Genomic DNA, 19320 nt, shown 5'->3' on the forward strand with positions numbered 1-19320 from the left:
AACTACGGATCTCCAGTTTTTTTCCGCCCCAACCCACTCTGTCGCTGTCTCTGTCTCTCCACCACCTCTCTCGCTTACCTCTCCAAATCAAGCTCGAGAAATTTCTATCGAAAAAACGTTGGTGAAGAACGAAAGCAATGATTGCTTTGTCTTATCGAAACCAGATTTCATCCTTAAAAACTGGAAATCAAGACATAATGGTTCTTTAAAGGTGATTTAAAGGTTGGACAGGTCGAAATTTCTTCACATTTTCTATCAGATTCAGGAAAAAAACTAAGGAAGAAAGCTCGTGATTAGTTTTACATTGGTAAAACAAGAAGAGAATAATTTGCCTCCGATTCGCCGAAAAATAATGTAAAAATATGTCGAGTACAATATCATAATATAATAATATGAAAAAATAACATTAACATTCCAAAATATTTAAAAGACTTATTATCAATATCAATATTATCCAACTATTTAAAAGAAATTCCAAAGGAAAAAATAAACCGCAGTATTAATATGTACATCTAGCTAAGGCGACAGATTTTCCTTATTTCTGATCGATATTATAAGGATTTCTCAATTTTTTAACATATACGCAATTAAAAAATTCTAACTCTTGCGAAACGAGAAGAAAGAAATTAGCTGTTAACTATTAAAATAATCTGCTGTTACAAGGATTTTCCAGACTTTCATATATGCGCGATTCGAAAATTCTGTCAAAGAAAACGAATGCACATCTGAAACCAGGAACTGATCATCATGTGAACATTTTTCAATCGATTAATTCCCAGAATTACTATAGCACATTGAATAAGGAAATAATCAATTAAATGAGGTTAAATGACGGAAATTGAGCGGATTAGCGAAAAAAAGGTTAGGAAAATCCAATTAGTTATCGCCTTAGATCTTCTAAGAAATGTCCGCGTGAAAATGCGGTAGACAAACGAAAAAGTAAACAAATGAAACAAATATCAAGAATAACAAGAATAAGAAAAATTTTGTAGCGAAAGCTAGAGCTGAAATAAACAACACTGATAATTTATAAGTGCCTATTTTTGTAGATTTATTGCAAAAAAAAGGAAGAAAATAAAAGATTCTGCGTAAAAGTGAATGAGTTGCGATTTTATTTTTTAGTACAGAACTTTGATTAGATAAATAAGTGATGATAATAAAGAAATACTTGAAGAAAATAACAAAGAGGAAAACAAAGGGAAGAATTATTTACTCGTGCAGAATCTTCACTACATAAGTAAATAATAAATATGAAGAAATAATTGAGGGAAATAGGAAAAGGTAGGAAGAGAAAGGAAAGAACGTTAGGAAAAGTCAATCAGTTATCGTCTTAGAAATTCCAAAAAATGAAAAAGAAAATAAAAATGTTGAAGTGGTGAAAATTTTCCACTAAAAAAAAACTTTGAAACAATTAACGAAAGTATCAGGTTCACTAAAATGACGGGATGTGAATACGAAGTAAGCGCGTCCTAAACAGCTTATGCTGCACAGACACATGCGCCATTTCAGGAATGCCGCAAGGAACCGGTCCCGGGGGCGGTTTCACTCAGCCAGCCTGGCCTGGTGTCGATCAGGCTTTTGGTGGGGGGAGCACCCCCTCCCCGTCCCTTCGGTCGCCATCCCCCCCACCCAACATCGGTGAAACAAGCCGACATTAGAGAGGACGACGGTGATTACGACCTGTTCGAGAATACAACGGAAAGACAACAGGCTCCGTTTTGTCCCCCCTCCCGTTCCACTTGTATTTTGAGGTGGTAGGTGGTTCACTGGTAAGAAGTGGAATCATGTACTACATGTTCTTTCCTCTCCTTTCCTGGAAATTCTCAAAAATAAAAATCCATAAATATCCTTGACAGCCTTGCAGAAAACTATCGTTTCATCGCGTATAAGTCAGCGAGAACATTTTATTTTATCTGGAGAGGGGGAGAAAAAGAAAAGTCTTTCGAATTCGAACCCGTTCGAGAGAGAGAGAGAGAACAAGATGCTTTGTTTCACACCGCCCGAAACGACCGAAAGCGCTCCACTAAATGAACGCTTCATTTCAAGACTGACTGACTATCCGTTCGAGCTCCAGAAACCGCACACATCTGCAGAAAAAAAAAAGATCTTGGATCGCAAGACAAGTCGTCTCCCCAAAACCACCTCCAACAACACCAGCACCACCACACCACCATCGCCACCACCAAGCGGATCTTGCTTAGGACTTATGCGTCAAGCAGACAGGTTGTGTGTATCCATCCATCGCCTCCCCCCTTCTACGTACGTACGTATGTACGTACGTACAACGTTGTTGCTGGTAAGGCCCGCCGAGCGCTTGGTCATTCTGTACTTCAGAAGAAAAAAAAAAGGATATGCGGAGCAGAAAAAAACATAAGGAAATATTGTAATGTTGCAAAAATATTGGGGGATTACAAATATTAATCTTTCATATTAAGTTATTATTATTATATTATTATTATTATTAGTATTATTATTAGTATTATTTATTTATTTATTTATTTATTTATTAGTCACAGTATTCGTACATTTCCAAGACTTCTAAGAAGACAAATTCCCACTACGAATAAAACGATTTAAACGATGTTGAGCACAAAAGTGGAGTAAGAAAACAAAGCTAATTCGTCTTACTTTTCAAGAAAAACAGCGTAGAAAATGATCTATGGATTGTTAAAAGATTCCGGATGCTTTTTCCAAACCTCTATTACGTTTTCATCGTAATAGATCGGATATCTTGGCAGGGTCCTTCTACAGTCTCTTTTTTTTAGAAAAAGCAGCAATATTTTGAAAAACTGAAGAGTTTTCAATAGAATGAACGACCATTTATGCAGAATTGAAAGTGATCCGCACCAAAATTTTCTAGAGAAAAGGATGGAGGTTTTAGAAAACTATTAAGAAAAAAAAGACAATTTTTTTTGGTATCTGACGAGAATTATTAGTGAAAAAATATTTCTAGTCCAATCATTTGTTTAGTAATGATTCTAAAAATCATGGATTAACAATGAATGAAGAGATGCATAACCTCATAGAAAAATACTGAAAAGTCGAGCAAGTCCATTATTTTGTACAACAATTATAAGCAGAAAGAGAGCTCCTTTTCCCAGGAAAAAAAATTTTTGTGGAAAAACTAAAATAATTCTGGAGAAAGTGGCTCAGAAAGCCTAAAAGTATCCATAACTGGTGAAAGGCGCCCAGAAAGAAAATATTCACCGAATCAAAGTCGAAGAACAAAGAAAACTATCAAAACACAACAAGAAGGAGTTCAATGAAGAGGAGCAACGAAAAAATCAATAATGTGTTCAGAGGAGCGATGACAATTTAATGAAACATTTGTTTGATTTCTTTTCCTCCCTATGAATTAGGCTAACAAATTATGACAGAAAAAATATGTAAAAATATGATTTTTTCTGTATTCTTTTCCGTACAGGACAATATTCAAAGCAATATGAATGAAACTTCAGTACATGTCGCCATTTTCACGAAAAATCAACAGGATCACAACCGTTTCTGGCAAATATCCATCCATGTAAATTTATTTATGCTGATTTTCCTCAGTGAAGACTTCCAAATAAAGAATTTTCGACATTATATCTTGATATTTTATTTTGTTTGTCTCTATCTTCTAGATAACAAATGAATTTGACGCATTTTTCAGATAATCTCTAGGAAATGTCCCCCCATAGCAAACCTAGCCTTAAGCCCGATAAGTGTCCTGGATCTGAACATGGATCTGATAGTAAGGAAATCTCATTACTATTGTCATTAAGAATCAATTTTTCTAGATTACTATAATATTTTTAATGAGGAGTAATTATTACTGCTATTGAGGAAAAGGTAGGCGTTGTTAGCCTTTGAGAGGACTCTAAAAAAACCAAAAACTAGTTAGATATTCAAATAATTGAAAAAACTCAACAATTATAAACTACGTTTACTTCAACGGCGCCTATATCCATATATTTCTGAGGATACAGTGGAAGAAGTCGCAAAAAAATTGTATATATTATTTGTTTAGTTCGTGAAAAGCAAATGTATGAAATACGCCACAAACACCAACATCGTGGAGAATCCGGAGTTTGTACAATCCGATGAGCACGACAGAGAATATGGATAACTATGAGCTTTGTAGCTAAAAACTAGAATTTTATACTTATTTCTTCAAAAAGAGCTCAAAGTAGTCTCGGAAATCTGAGCTTAGTGTACTTTAAGGAATGAAACCGATTTAAAAATAGCAAGAAGGAGAAAATAATAGAACTTTGCAGTGTAAAAATTGTAGTAAAAATGGAAATAAGAAAGAAAAAGCAATAGAAAATAATATAACAAAGATTATAATAGATATATAATAATCTATGAATATAAATAGTAGTAAATCATACGAATAATAATATAAAACCAGCTTAAAAATAGCACTAGCACCAGGTAACTGATCGGTGTAAAAGAAGCAGTAAGCCGTCTGCACCCAGCTGGCTCCTGCACAGATCCGGGATTATAGGAAACGAGAGGGGATTGCTCGATCTCAACACAATAAAAATTTAGAAAATAAATTAAAACAGTGAAACACTGGCTGCTTGCAATATTTCTTACTGTGAACAATATTTTGAGCGATGTCCTCACAAGGCTTTCATTTCAGAAGGAAAACAGAGAATAAAGATAAATTTTCTGAGAAAAAAAAATCAGAAAATAAGGAAAAAATCAAAACTGGTTGTGAGCAGATCTTATGATAACTTTGAGTTTTGTAGAAACGAAAAAATAAAAGCTAATTTTCGCGAGACAATAATTCAGGAAATCAGATTTAGGGGGAAAACTGTGATTTTTGTGAGCAGATATTGTATTGCATTGATAATATTGAGAAATTCAGGCGTTACAAAAACGAAAAATTAAATACTAATCTTTACAGCAAAACAAAGGCGGAATTCGAAGGAGAAATAATGAGTTTCGTGAGGCAAATATTGTGATAAATGAACGAATGCTGAAGAAAACTAGACGAAATAATCAAAGCGTATAAGCGTTCGATGATAGAAAATAAGCAGGATAGTCATAGGGCTCGTTTTGTATGTACGGAGGGAGAACCGGAGTGTTAGAGCGAAGAAGAAGAGGAACTCGATTCGAACATAGTGGACAGATGGACGGGCCCCTGTGTCCGTCCCCCCCCCCCCCCCTCCAACACCAAGCCTCCGCCCGTTCTTCGAACTGGTAGCATCGCGCGTGCAGCAGCGGCGGGTATGCAAATGCCCAGAAGGGTGAAACTAGCTGACGACCGGTCGTTCTGACTAGCTTCTGTACATCCTGGACCCGACACCCAGAACGAGTTCGATCTACGCTACCATCCAGTTCCCCTCCCCCTACACATATACACTAGAACGAACAAGCTAGTTGATTACCAGTTCACTTATCATCATCATCGTCGTCGTCGTCAACGCTACACACACATTCATTCAATAAATAACAGGTTGGCAACGAATCAACTAGCATGGTACACCGGTACCGTAGTGCACCGCAATAAATTCACACCGCAAAGAACGATCAAATCGTAAGAGCTGCGTCGCCGGCCAAACGTTCCGTTCCTTTCTCAGCAACAAAAAAAAATCCATCCAAAAAATTGGCAAAACGTTCCTGTTTATTATCTCGCTCCATTAGTTCAAGTTCATTAGTTATCACTATAAAAAATATAATTATTAATTATTATTATTATAAAAATCAGCATTATTGAGAGGACAAATCACTGATGGGTTTGATCTTTCAGGATCAGCTAACAAAGTCGATATCGCCGAAACGTTAGCTGTTAATGAAGAAAACTCCATACCAATCTTGGTTAAACCGGATCAACCAAATCAATAAAAAATTAAATCTGAAGTTTGAATTTGAAGTTTGAAAGTTCTTACATAACCACATTGATGTATCATAAATCCAAAGAAACTATTAAAAGAAAAATTACTACTATGATCAAATGCCTCGACAAGTTGAATCTCTTTTTTCCATTGAAAAATTTATTTCCTCAAAAATTTCTCTCTCAACCATGTTTTAGGAAATAAATCCTGAACTTCTTACGTACGTATGAATAAATCGAACGCAGGATGCAGGATTTTACGAATTTTACGTAGTAGAGTTATGACAAAAATAGAATTGTGAAAAGATTGTTCAATATGTCGCAAGTTCTTTTTTTATAGATTATATACATTATGTATAAACAGTTATATTTTGTATTTTTTGTATCCTATACATTTTTACACAATTTTTCTCTTCTTTTCTCGGCTGCGTAAAAATCATGCGCTGCATAGGGGAAAAAAAAGTTTCGATTGCATTCTCTTATTAATGGAAAACGACACTGTAGTTAATAATTGACAATAATACAAATAAAAATGCTGAAAAAAATGCATGAAATTTTTCCCACCTGAGAAAACCTATAGGGTTCCGGAAGATGTTGAGAAAGGTGAGAAGAATTCAAAAATACAACAGATCTGTACATATTTTCTCATTTAGCCTCGCTTAGCGCTACATTGCGTTGAAAAACGGGAACGATCCCATTCAAAATACTTGAAAATCATAGTTCTCGATAGAGAAAACCTTGAAAACGTCCCTTGAAAATTTTCATTATAGTGTTTGGTCAAATAAAAAAATAACAATATTTTTGTTTCATTCATTATTGTCCTGCATGACGAGTTCAAGAAGAAAAACTTGCTCTCTATAATTACGAGATTATGAGCGCGAAGGTTTGTCTCCACTGCTGCAATGTCGTTCGTAACTTTTTGCAAAGGAAACAGCAGAGATTTGCCCTCGTCCTGACGGCTTTTGACCTTGGGGTTTTTCACAATATATCACCTATTAAATAAATCTCGAATATATAATAAATTTTAAAAAATATGAATGAAAAAATGAACGGATATAATAAATAAATCCGTGAATATATACAAAGCAGGAATGCGTTTCCAGAACTTAACAAATAATTCTTCATTTCTTGAAGATGCAGAGAGCAACCTGTGAAGAAAAAACTCGTATCTGCTTACTTCTGATCTCAAAAACCAAAATCTTAAGGATTAAAGAAATTGACTGCTTATAGCAATATCCCTATAAACCCTAATTTTAGGTGCCATTTGAAATGCGTAAGGATAATGGATTAAGTGCACGGCATCGGTCAATCACTATAGGGAAGCGTCTATGGGTTCAACTTCAATTAAGAGTCGATTGAGGCTTATCATTATTTTTATTTTTGTTTTTATTTATTTATTTATTTATTTGTTTACAATCATTTACGGGCCTACGGCCAATCTGTCAACCCATGGTTTTCATCCTCTCTGAAAAGTCTGGTACCAATTTATCGATCACGAATGGATGACGTGCCGAGTTGGCACCGAGACGGTCTCGAACCATCGACCATACTGTGAAATCGTAGACGAACCTCTTGCCGACTGCGCTACGGCCGTGTAAGCCCATTGAAATTCCAACTTCTTATAATCACGTTTTCATTAGTAAATACATACACAGTCGCAACATAGATGACATTAGAAGATGTTTTTGTACAGGTTCAGCTGCTTCTTCAAAACTTAAGGGATTTCTAAATCGTGTCTTCGTTCTCCACGCTTTCTGAAACCCTGAAAAAAGTGGTTCCGTCAACAGAAGTTTCGTATATCTACTGCAAATATTGCATATATTTTATATATTTTACTTTATTTTATAATTTATATTTTGTTTTTTATATTTTATTTTTAATTTTAAATGCTTTATTTTATGTATATATATACTTTTTCTATTTATTTTATATAAATATTTTTGAATACTATAAGAATCGTGCAGAAAACTTTCGCAGATAGGTTTGTGCTATCTGAACGTTCTAGGATTTGATATAGAGCAGATCTTCGATTTTTGAGTCCTATAAAATCCAGATAGCAGAAACTTTCCTTCTAGAACTTTCCAGCCATAGACTTTTCCTTGATTTCTGGATGGCTTCTAATCAATTTTTCTACTACCAACACACAGATAGAGCATTATCAGTGCTTGGTCAACATGTTTCGTGTCGGTTTCGCTTTGTTCTGTCTGATAGTCGCTACACAGGTGAGCTTCTTAGCAGAGAAATTAATTCAAAACGAGACCCTCGAGTGTTCGGATTTTAGAATCGAATGATATTTCGAATATTCACATTATAAAAACCTTGTTATACAATCCACTGCTCTAAGAAAGTCTCAAAAAACAGCGATGTGACTCTTCTTTTGAGGCCAAAGCCTTCTCTATAAAAAAAACGATCGAAAGTATTCCTTTAGGTCCTCTTATCACAAAATTGTTCGTGATTTTCCAGACCTAACAGCGCGACCGAAATCTGAGCTTTTCTGGTCATTAAATTCCATTGAATCCACATTAAACTGCTGAAAACTACTTATAATTAGAATTGTGTCATTTTCATTTAAAACGTACCAGGTCTCATTCCAGGCAACTTGGCTGAACCTGCCTTCGATCGCACTGAAAGCATCCGAACACCTGTTTTCCTTTGATCACCTTCCTGAACCCGTAGAAGCACACGATGCCACACCACAGGAAAATGATAAGGATCTTTTGACGGAGGTGTGAAAGAATTTTTAATTATTATTATCAATTATTTACTTTTCTTTCATGTCCATCTGCTTCTCTTCAGATCAGGGAAGCTGACGAAAGAAACACTGAGTCTGATGCGAATGTGAAGGAAGCGATTATGGATTTTATGGCATACTCGGAAGAGGAGGAGGTAAAGGGGGGACTGAAGGCATAAAGCAAGACTTTCATGCTACAAGATCTCTATCAGTAGTCGTCATTTGTCTAGAGCATGGAAAACCATATCCACAAGTCATTTACCCCTTCAAACATCCTATCATCCTGAAAAAAGCCATCCTATATCAAAGAGTACTTGAAAAATAACGTATAGAGGCCAGCGCTTATCTCCTGAAATGGTATGTAGTAATAAGTAATACTGGCAAGACAATTAGACTATGTCGTCCCGTCGCCTCGAGAGTTTTCCATGGGATTCTGACGGTATGGAGATCAAAACGTGCAGATACCTTCAGGAAGTCTGATCTAAAAGTCTAAATATCGTCTAGGAAGAGGCGAAGGCTTTTTTAAATTTTTCCCTCTATCTTTGATTTTTTGATACAGTTTGATATTTAGTTGCTACATTTTTGTCCGAGATGCATTCATCCTTCCTATTCATTTCTGGATGTTTAGAACTGTTATCCGTAACAGTTTTAGTTTTCTACATGCAGTAAAATCACATTTGTGTGATAAGGTCCTCACTCTAATCTGCATTTCGATGATTTCAAAAAGTATTTTGCTGTGGTCCTTAAGAAAGGAGGAATCCTTTGATTTCATGGGCCCATCTTAGGAATCCATGATGTAAAGATCCAAGGACTAAGCAAAATGGAAAAACTCCGTTACAAGTACCATAAATAGGACAACAGCAAAAGACACAGCCTGAGAAAGGACATGGTCCTGCACACAGCCCAGAAAGTAACAAAATCCAAAGGGCGCTTGGCTGGAAACTGCGTTTCTCAGCATCCTCTAAGACTATCCTTTTTGAAATCAACCTCGTAGTCGGGTCCAGAAAAGGTTCCATTCTGTCCACCCCACATATGGGACGATATCTCCTCATGCCTTAAAGGACCTGCCTTGTTGTGTAAAATTCAGGCGAAATTCTAATGAACTCTGTTCCATCTTGTTCATTTTTCTGTTTTATGGCACACCTGTAGGTGTTTCAATAAATAAATAAATATAAGCAGAACGGCATGGAACTGTCCCCAGGCCCAAGGAGTCTTGAGGAGAATGACTCGAACGTTGTGATCATCGGGAAACCTCAAACAACAGATGGATGGTACGTAATCGTGCGTATGATCAGCTCTGCAGAATTTTTAGCCGCGTATTCTGCGCTTACGACAGAAAAGCTGTTTGCATGGTATCGAGAGAGTGGTTTATCGTATCAAGTGCAGGTCGTGTGGTGACGAAGTGGTCGGGAGAAACTAGGCAGCCATTATGTATTAAAATTTATTAGTAAAGTAAAGTATTAGTATTATTAGTAAAGGGGAATCTAGAGAGTTTTGCGCTTTTCCGCCTTTCTGGAAGCTGACATCCAAAGTAAAGTTAAGTACATCCATGAAAGTAGAGTTCAAAAGTGGAAATTGTAGCTATGATCTTGTCTCTATGGTCTCAAATCTCAGAGGAGATAAAAAATTAGATTTTTTACGGTTCAGAAGTGAACCGGTAAGATGAGTGCACTACGATTGTAAACAAACTACCCCCGTAACCCCAGAGACCTCTACAGGTTTTGATCTACGGGACCCTATAAAAACCTCTATAACTCATAGCTGTGATACGAAATGATGTGCCATATTTTTAATTCCAACACATGAGGTAATTGTTGTTGTTTACAGGTAGAGGAGATGTGAAAGAATTTTTTAATTATTATTATCAATTATTTAACTACATAGTCTTTCATGTTCAACTGCTTTTCTTCAGATCAAGGAAGTTGACGAAAGAAACACTGAGTCTAATGCGAATGTAAAGGAAGAGATTATGGATTTTATGGCGTACTCGGAAGAGGAAGAGGTAAGGAGGGAACTCCAGATATTTAGAAAGCAAGACGTTATCCAGATCTCGAAGAATGTTCTTCATTGGTCTGGACTGGCATGGAAAACCAAATCCAGCAGTCATTTATCCTTTCAAATACCCAAATATCATCCTGAAAAAAAAAGCATTCCTGTAGCTATGCATACTCGAAAAATAACACTGTATAGAAGTCAGCGCTCACCTCCTGAAATTGAATTAATGGGCAAAAGACAATCGGACCACGTCGTGCTGTTGTCTCGAGGGTTTTGAATGGGATTCTAGCGATATGGAGGTCAAAACTTACAGATATCCTCAGGAAAGTCTGATCTAAAAGTGGATCGTCTAGGAGGGGCGAAAAGATAGGCATTTTTCAAATAAATAAATTAATAATAATTCAAATTCTAGCTTCTATCTTTGTTTTTATGATATACTTTGACTGTTAGTTAGTACGTCACGTTGGTGTTCGCGAAGTTTGTTTTTGTATCCGTCTTTTTTTATTTTTCTTATTTTTGACTGTCTTATAGTTAATCGAAAAAATTTTTGTTCCCTACATGCGATGACCTCGTCATTTGTGCGAATAAGACCTTCAGCATCTGTATTCCCTGTTTTCAGGAAGAATTTTGTGTTCTGGTCCTTGAGAAATATGTAAAGTTCTAATTTCAAGCGCCAATCCACAACATCCAAAGCGTGTGAATCCAAAGAGAAATCGAAATAAAGAACTTCGTAGCAGGAAACATGAATAGGACGGCAATAGCAATATAAACAGGCAGCAAAGGTCATGTCCAGGAAAGTACAAGGTTATAAACCTGGCTAGTCCACAGAGTAGCAGTATCCAGTGAATACACAAGTAGAAATTCTGCTGTCGGGCATAACTCCCTCATTTGAAAGTCCACCATCCTCAAATAATAGTAGTAATATAGAGTGCAAAGAACAGTTAATCACAAGAACTATAATGTATTTTAGATTATGATTTTTTAATTTTTTAGTTTTCTTGTTTATTACTCACATATTCATTTATGTTTATTTATTTTTCATTCAATTCTTTCATTTTTTTGAAATTATTATTGGGAATTTTTGGATGGAATTCCTTGTCGATGGCTCAGGAAAGATTCCATCCTGTGTATCCCATATATGTGTAGAGCTGAGCGATACAGAACTGTCTACGCCTTAAGGGTCTTACGAATGACTTGAGGGTTATGACCGCTATAGCTGCTACGTAATCGTGCGTAAGATAACTCTGCAGAATTTTTAGCTGCGTACTCTGCGCTTACGGCAGAAAAGCTGATTGCATGATCGATTGATTATCGGGAATGGTTTATCGTGTATCAAGTGCAGGTCGTGCGGTGGCGATTAAAGGCATCACCGCCACGAATCTGAGGTGGTACGGATTTCAGGTGGAGTACTCGTATACGGGATCGTAGATTATGGAGAGAAGGGTGATTCCGTCCATTTCTTCCTAATTGCCGTAAAAAACGGCCCGAAAGATACGGCGCGTGCACAAGGCTGGCGCGCTCCAATCGAACTCGTTGTAGAAAGTGGCGCGCCGGAACGCTCGAAGCCGTATCTTCCGGGCTGTTTTTTTGCGGCAATTAGGAAGAAATGGACGGAATCATCCTTCTCTCCATATACTACGATCCCGTATACGATTACTCCACCTGAAATCCGTACCACCTCAAATTTGTGAGGTGATGCCTTAAAATTACTTTTCGCAGAGTTAAGAGGTGTTTGAGAAGATAAATCACTTATGGGTTTAAATTTTCCAGGCTCTGACGAAGGCGATAACCCCGTAACCTTAGCTAAGTAAATGAAGTGCTGTACCAATTTTGACTACAGTTCAAGCAGTTCAATTCGATTTGAAAAAATTCATGGACAATTGAACATAACCATTTGAAAAAGACACCTTTGGACACATTTTTTCTTGTTAGTAATTCAAGTTACAGATAAAAACCTAAATCATGAACCATGTTAACTTAATTTCCCAATTTTGAACATCATTATTATATTTATTATATTATATTATAATCATCATTATATTTATTACATATGATTATCATTATTACATATATTGTATTATATAATAAGAAAATTTGCAAGTTTTAGAATATGTAGCCCTGTGCAAACACCTCCAAACCTCAATTGTTCCCTCTAATCCAATCTACTGTATCTTTTTCACTGATAGAGCGGATTGTAATCAGAAATGTCGTTTGAAAATTTTCGAGAGAATCCCTGCATTCGATTCCTCTTTCTCTTTTACTTTTCCGCACTGTAATGGTAGAATTTTCTCAGTAAGCCGCACATTCTCGTTTTTTATTAACATCTGACTCTCTTAACCTCTATCTTCTCATTATTATATTATATTTTTTTCATTGTACAACATTATCTACATTGTACATTATTTTTTTAACGCTACAGTAAGTCAAACCTTCAAAATTATGTACGCATAGATGTTACGCACAATTTACGATTTTAGGACAGTAATGAAAGTGACGAAGAAGAAGATTCCCATCCGTTCAATGAGGTATTTGTTAGTTTGTATTTGTTGTCTGTTTTTTTTTGTTTTTTTTTTCTGTATCAACGTGTTATCTGCTGGTTTTTTTCTTAGAAGACACCGAATATGCTTGAGGAACCACGAAGCTCCGATTACGAAGTTGTTGTGCGGAACGGTGAAGAGGACGAAGAGGATAAAGGTGTTGAGGTGAGAAGTTGAACTAATCGATCTGAATTCACTGCACGGTTTTATAAAAGGCTGAATTTGTAGTAGCAACGATATGAAAATTTCCACATATATCGTATTTTTAATCAGATTTCACTACACGATTCAGTAAAAGGCCAAATTTGCAGCAGTAATATTGAAATTTCTATATGTGGCATGTCTCTGTCGTACGTATGTCGTCTTTTTTTTTATCATATCCAGAAAAAGTCAGTTTTATTAAGAAACCATTATCATATTCAGAAAAAAGCAAGTTTTATTAAGAAACCAATTCTTCGAAAGTGTCCATCTTCTGTATTATACAAGGCATACTCTCTCCTGCAGATTGTTATGATGGATAATTAATACTCACCTCTACCTTAGAGACCTAAACATTTTGTTCTGCTTATTATTGAAGTAGGGTGGGTGTAGTGTAGCGGTTAGAGGTTCCGCTTACTACACGTTCGATCGGAGGTTCGAATCCGCTCTATCCCAGGCGGATTGATTAACGCTATAACTTTATCCTTTATTATTCAAATTATTCTACCAAAATTAGCTGTCTCTGTTAGCTATCGATGTCTTAACATCAAAAAAAGTTTCCATACGTTCAAAATTCAGGAATACTTTGCTGAAAAGCGACTACTGGTATGGATTCTATTAGTAATCGTTCCTTTTCCAGGCTCTAACGGAGGCGATAACACCGAAACGTTACCTAAGTGAATAAATGACAGCAACAATTTTGACTACAATTCAGGCAGTTCAATTTAAATCAACAAGGATAGTCTAGCTTAAGGATTTTAAAGCTAAAATAAAGTTCATCCTCCATCCTTCTCATTTCAGTTCATCATTTCAAGTTCGACAGAAGAAAATTATACAAATATTATGAAGAGAAATTACAATTTTATTAAAGAAGGGTATTCGGAACAGTGATGACATCCACAGGTCCCCAGTAAATAAGTGTTAAGGGTCGCTGGAGGTGAATACCTTCAACGGAATGGCGGTGAAGACTGTGACAGTTAGGAATTTTTTAAAGTAGAGCTGAATAGCCTAAAGATATGAGATATATGAACGGTTAAATTAATTTTAATTCCTTAAACAATTCTTAACTGTCATTATGTCAGAAAATAGTAAACAATTCTTCTACCGTAACAACGGTAAGAAATAGTATCTCCGGCCTTTTACCTGTTGTTATAATTGTTAAAGTTTAGCAACGCTTAATATAGAATTGGGCTGTCATAAAAACTCTACGGCGGAATTTTCGCGTTGAATTTCAATTCCAAAAAAAACTAATATGTGGAAAAGATTAACAAAAAGAAGCATACTCAGCTATCAGAGTTTCAATCGATCGCAAGTAATGAACGTGGTCGCTCTAGCACATAGATAAGGGGAAATTTGATAAATAATTAGCCCTTTTGTATTGAAATTCTGGACGACATCGGGGATGTTTCCAAGTATTCCGTAATGTCAAGCGAATATTTCAGTGACCTCTTCTCCTTTTTTCGATTTTCATTTTTTTCGATTTCCGATTTTTTCGATTTTTAATTCGAACTTTGCACATTTGCATATCATCCCTCAATACCGAGAAGTACGAGCTGCAGCGATTCATATTTTACTAATTTATCCATTTTTATTTATAGCATTTTCTGCTCTTATTGTAGTTTTTCCTCTTCTTTTTCTTTTCTTTTTTCATTTTTTTAAAATTTCTATCGGTTTTGATACACATAAAGCTTCAGTAGCTATATCGAAGAGTAAAATGTTTCAGGAAATCGTCGCGGACAGATCTGTCATAGAAGAATTAACTGCTGCTGTTCAATACAAATCTGATTATTCAAGGAATCAGGTGAGACTTTTTCAAACAAAGGAAACATATCACGAATTTAAAATTTTCTTGAAAATACTTAGAATTTGAAATCCGAACAAAAAACTCCCGAACAGTATGGTCACGGACATCGATATGGACGATTGAAGAGAAGCGGGAAGAATTTTGAGTACAAGTCAGCATATTCGATTAATATCCTTTAACCACAGTCAACTTCTGAAGAAAATATCCAGGACCAAGCTTCGGATATGGGAACGAAGTCCATCTTTCAAGGATGAACTACCTAAGCAATGGGATTGGCGGAATGTAAATGGTGTTAACTACTGTAGCCCTACAAGAAATCAACATATTCCAGTATACTGTGGTTCATGTTGGGTATTTGGAACAACTGGTTTGTTTTATTTATTCAGTCAAAACTTACAAGTAAACTACTTCAAAAATCTATGCTGAAAAAACTGCCTTTGAAAATTTAATGCAGATTTAATTTAATTTAATTTAGATTTAATTCCTCTAATTTAATGCAAATTCCTGCTTTAGGCGCTCTCAACGATCGTTTCAATATTGCGCGAAAAAATAAATGGCCGATGACAATGGTATCTCCTCAGGTGAGGGTTGTTCATTTATGGTTATTGATGCGTACAAAGAAACGTCTTTATGTACTTCATAGACTTGGAACTCTGAAACTCTCCCTCATTTTAGCTGAGATTGAAATTTTCACCGCTCTATTTATATTTTAAAGGCATCATCCCACGAATCAGAGGTGGTACGGATTTCAGGTGGAGTATTCGCATACGGGATCGTAGATTATTGAGAAGAGGGTGATTACGTCCATTTCTTCCTAATTGCCGTAAAAAACGGTCCGGAAGATACGACTTCGAACGCTCCGGCGCGCCACTTTCTACAACGAGTTTGGTTGGAGCGCGCCAGCCGTGCTGTTCCGTGCCGTGTGCACACGGCGCATCTTCCGAACCGTTTTCTACGGCAATTATGAAGAAATGAACGGAATCACCACCCTCTCCATTATCTACTATGCCATATACGAATACTCCACCTGAAATCCGTACCACCTCAGATTCGTGGCGGTGATGCCTTTAAGTTAATGGGTTTAGCGCAGTCGATAAGAGGTTCCGCTGTGACTACGCGATCGATCGATGGTTCGAGACCGTTCTAGTGCGAACCACGCCCTTCATCCCTCGATAGATTAGTACCAGACCTGTTTGGGAGCATAAAGACACTGACTTGACTCACCAGCTAACCCTCGGAAGACATGGTATAGGCTTGTCCCGAGTTCGTAAACCTCAAACGACTCCGAATTGAGTTGAATCCGGTTGCGCATCCTAAGCGGATTGATCAACACTGGACACCTTATCCTTTCCATTATGCAGAAGTTTCTGCTACTTTCGAAGGGAAATAACCGATTGTAAATTATTCCACAAAAATTCCGAATTAAAATTTGAAAACAGTAGATGTTAAGTCGCGTCCGTTACTAAACATTAGGAAGTAGAAAGAATATCTCACCTTAATCACTCTTTTCAGGAAATTATTGATTGCGGTGGTAAGGGGAACTGTCAAGGAGGTGAAGTTGGTGATGTGCTCGAATACGCTAAGACCCATGGTCTTGTGGAGGAAGGATGTAACGTGTATCGTGCTACAAATGGCCGTACGTTTTCAGGAATCAGGAATAGCTAGCATCAGGAAGTAGAATTTCCATAAAATTTTATTATAGACTGCGATCCATTCCATCGATGTGGTACCTGTTGGCCAAACAATTGTTTTGCCGTCAAGAACTATACACGATATTATGTTACAGAGTACGGGAAGGTAAAAAAATCCTTGACTTTTGAGAAATTAATTTTTTTTTGGAATACTCGACTTCATGGCAACATATTCTCCTGGATTCTATTTTCGACCTCATAAATTCAAATAAGGAAATTATCTAGTAGCCGAAATTACTACTGCACTAGCTTTTTCTTGCATTTACCAGACTTGCATCCAACAAACATGCTCTAACGGAAAAATTCCCGAAAAGAGAAATTACCCGATAAATGGAAAAAATAAATTAAAATAATTGAAGGTGTCCGGTCGTGAAAACATAATGGCTGAAATCAAGAAAGGCGGTCCAGTAGCATGCTCTATCGGATGTACACCAAACTTTGACTACAACTATATTGGAGGAGTGTACAAAGAGAAGAGCGCCATTGAGGTTAGGATATTTTTTGACAAGTAAAAATCTAAAAAATAAGTAAATTGAAATAAATAAGAGATAAAATAGCAATATAATAAAATATTAAAATATAAATAGATGAAATTAATTAGGAAAAATTCAGTAGTTAAAAATTCCCAATATTTTTGTTATTCCAGTGGTTGGAGTTTGTGGCAGTTCTCAAAGGCTAACAAAACATAACAAAACAAAGTGCACTATACGGTAATTATGCTATGTATGCTGAAAGAAAATTCATTCCCTCCAATTTTTCCCAGAGAACAAAAATCTATTGTAAATTAATCAGTAGCATACTTTCCGTTATTATTATTCCTATCGTTTCCGGCAACTTTCTCTTATCAGTTTTCTAAGCCGCTTACTGGTTTTCCCGTGTTTCTTTTCGCTTTTTTCATGATTTTTGAGTTCTTTTCGTTGATTTTTACGATTTTCATGCCTCGCTTGATCTCTCTATGCACAAGATGAAACTCACAAGGAGTTCCAGCGACCTTACCACCTCAATTAATTGCAAGAAGAAGGAAAAAAGAGTCGAAAACGCTCAGTTTATTCACCTTGACACTCCATTCCATAGATTTCAGTAAACAAGAACCACTAAAACTTAAACAAAAAATCAAAATTTGAGTTTCTCTTAGATTGGGAAATTTTCGCTCAAATAGTACATAACGTTTTAAAAACGCTCCTTTTTTATTTCTATTCGTGTTTTTCAGTTTGAATAAGAAAAAACAACGCTTACGAGTCATTCTTTCAGCCAACAAATTGAAAAATTGATGGAAGTTGAGTTGAAGAGGATTTTTAGTTTACATTAATCAGGTTAAAAATTACTTTTAAAATAGAATAGAATAAAATAGAATAAAATGGAAAAAGACTTTTAAAGGACACATTTTACAACATTATCATTTAGCCCAATCATATTGTATCGGTTACTGGATGGGGTGTTGACGAGGAAGGTGTCGAATACTGGATTGTACGAAATAGCTGGGGTGAAGAATGGGTGAATACATTATTAACGTCTTTTCTCTTCTTAATATCACTTTCATTTTACTATGTTTTTTTTTCCGAATTTTAATAATTATTTAGGGTGAAAAAGGTTGGTATCGTGTGGTAACATCGAAATATATGAATGGAACTGGGAACGAGTACAATATGGGCATCGAGAAGGAATGCTACTATGCTGATGTTGATGTCAGCAACATGGATTGATGGAAATCCGCAGCTATCCAGATCAAAATAGTTCTTCTTCCGATCATAATCATGAACCTAATTTCCTACGAATTCGGTGAAATAGTTTCAAAAGGATAAAAAATAAAGTGTTTGGCGTTAATCAATCCGCCTAGAATTCGCCCACTTCAATACAGAACTCGTTTAGGGTTCACGAACGGTAAAATACAGAACCAAATCTAAAAAAGTATAGAAATAAAAAGTAAACTAAAATAAACAAACCTGAAACTTTCGAACTTTACCCTTGAAAAGGCTGATACATTCAAGTCTTGTTTTATTTTATTATATAAAAAATACTGTTGTTGTTATAATTTTATTGTCGTGATTTATTATTATATCTCGTACGTATTATATAGCGCAAACATTGGCTTGCGGGAATTTAGCGATCCCGGAAGGATGGAAGGCTTAGTTGGCACTGGGGCGGTTTCGAACTTCTGATCGTTCCGATTCCAGCCACAGCGCACCTCACCTTTTACCGACTGCGCTACACTTGCTCAAATAGTAGATAGAAATAGATCCGACTGGGAACGTTATAAAAATCCATTGAAAGAATCGCTTGTGTACACGAAAATGGTATCGTGCGCCGACGAGACCACTCAAATAAGTGACTAAAACCCTGACGATTTTTTAAAACAACAAATTGAATATGCTTTATATTATCATAGAAATCAGTATATGTCATAAATGAAGCAAAAACGCTATCAGAGAAGCTGTGATGTCAGAAAAAAAATAGGAGAAAGAGAGAAGAAACCAGTTCGCATGAATCTCATAAAATTAAGGATATGGTAACAATCTGAACCATACCCGCAGCAAATATGGAAT

At 36.1% G+C, this 19320-nt stretch overlaps 1 protein-coding gene across 1 annotated transcript; it reads left to right on the forward strand.

Annotated features, from left to right (window-relative positions):
• Window positions 1-7995: 7995 nt before the first annotated feature.
• RB195_012861 (uncharacterized protein) lies at window positions 7996-18480 on the forward strand (the record flags this gene model as incomplete). The annotated part of the gene is made up of 15 exons (XM_013449059.2): window positions 7996-8043; window positions 8416-8547; window positions 8618-8707; window positions 10465-10554; window positions 13025-13072; window positions 13157-13249; window positions 15006-15083; window positions 15146-15237; window positions 15296-15453; window positions 15600-15667; window positions 16599-16722; window positions 16789-16883; window positions 17137-17265; window positions 18182-18271; window positions 18358-18480. 15 exons carry the CDS (start codon window positions 7996-7998, stop codon window positions 18478-18480), a joined length of 1458 nt encoding a protein of 485 aa, XP_013304513.2.
• Window positions 18481-19320: the final 840 nt, after the last annotated feature.

Source organism: Necator americanus, chromosome V (assembly GCF_031761385.1).
Source record: "Necator americanus strain Aroian chromosome V, whole genome shotgun sequence".
NCBI classification, from domain to species: domain Eukaryota; kingdom Metazoa; phylum Nematoda; class Chromadorea; order Rhabditida; family Ancylostomatidae; genus Necator; species Necator americanus.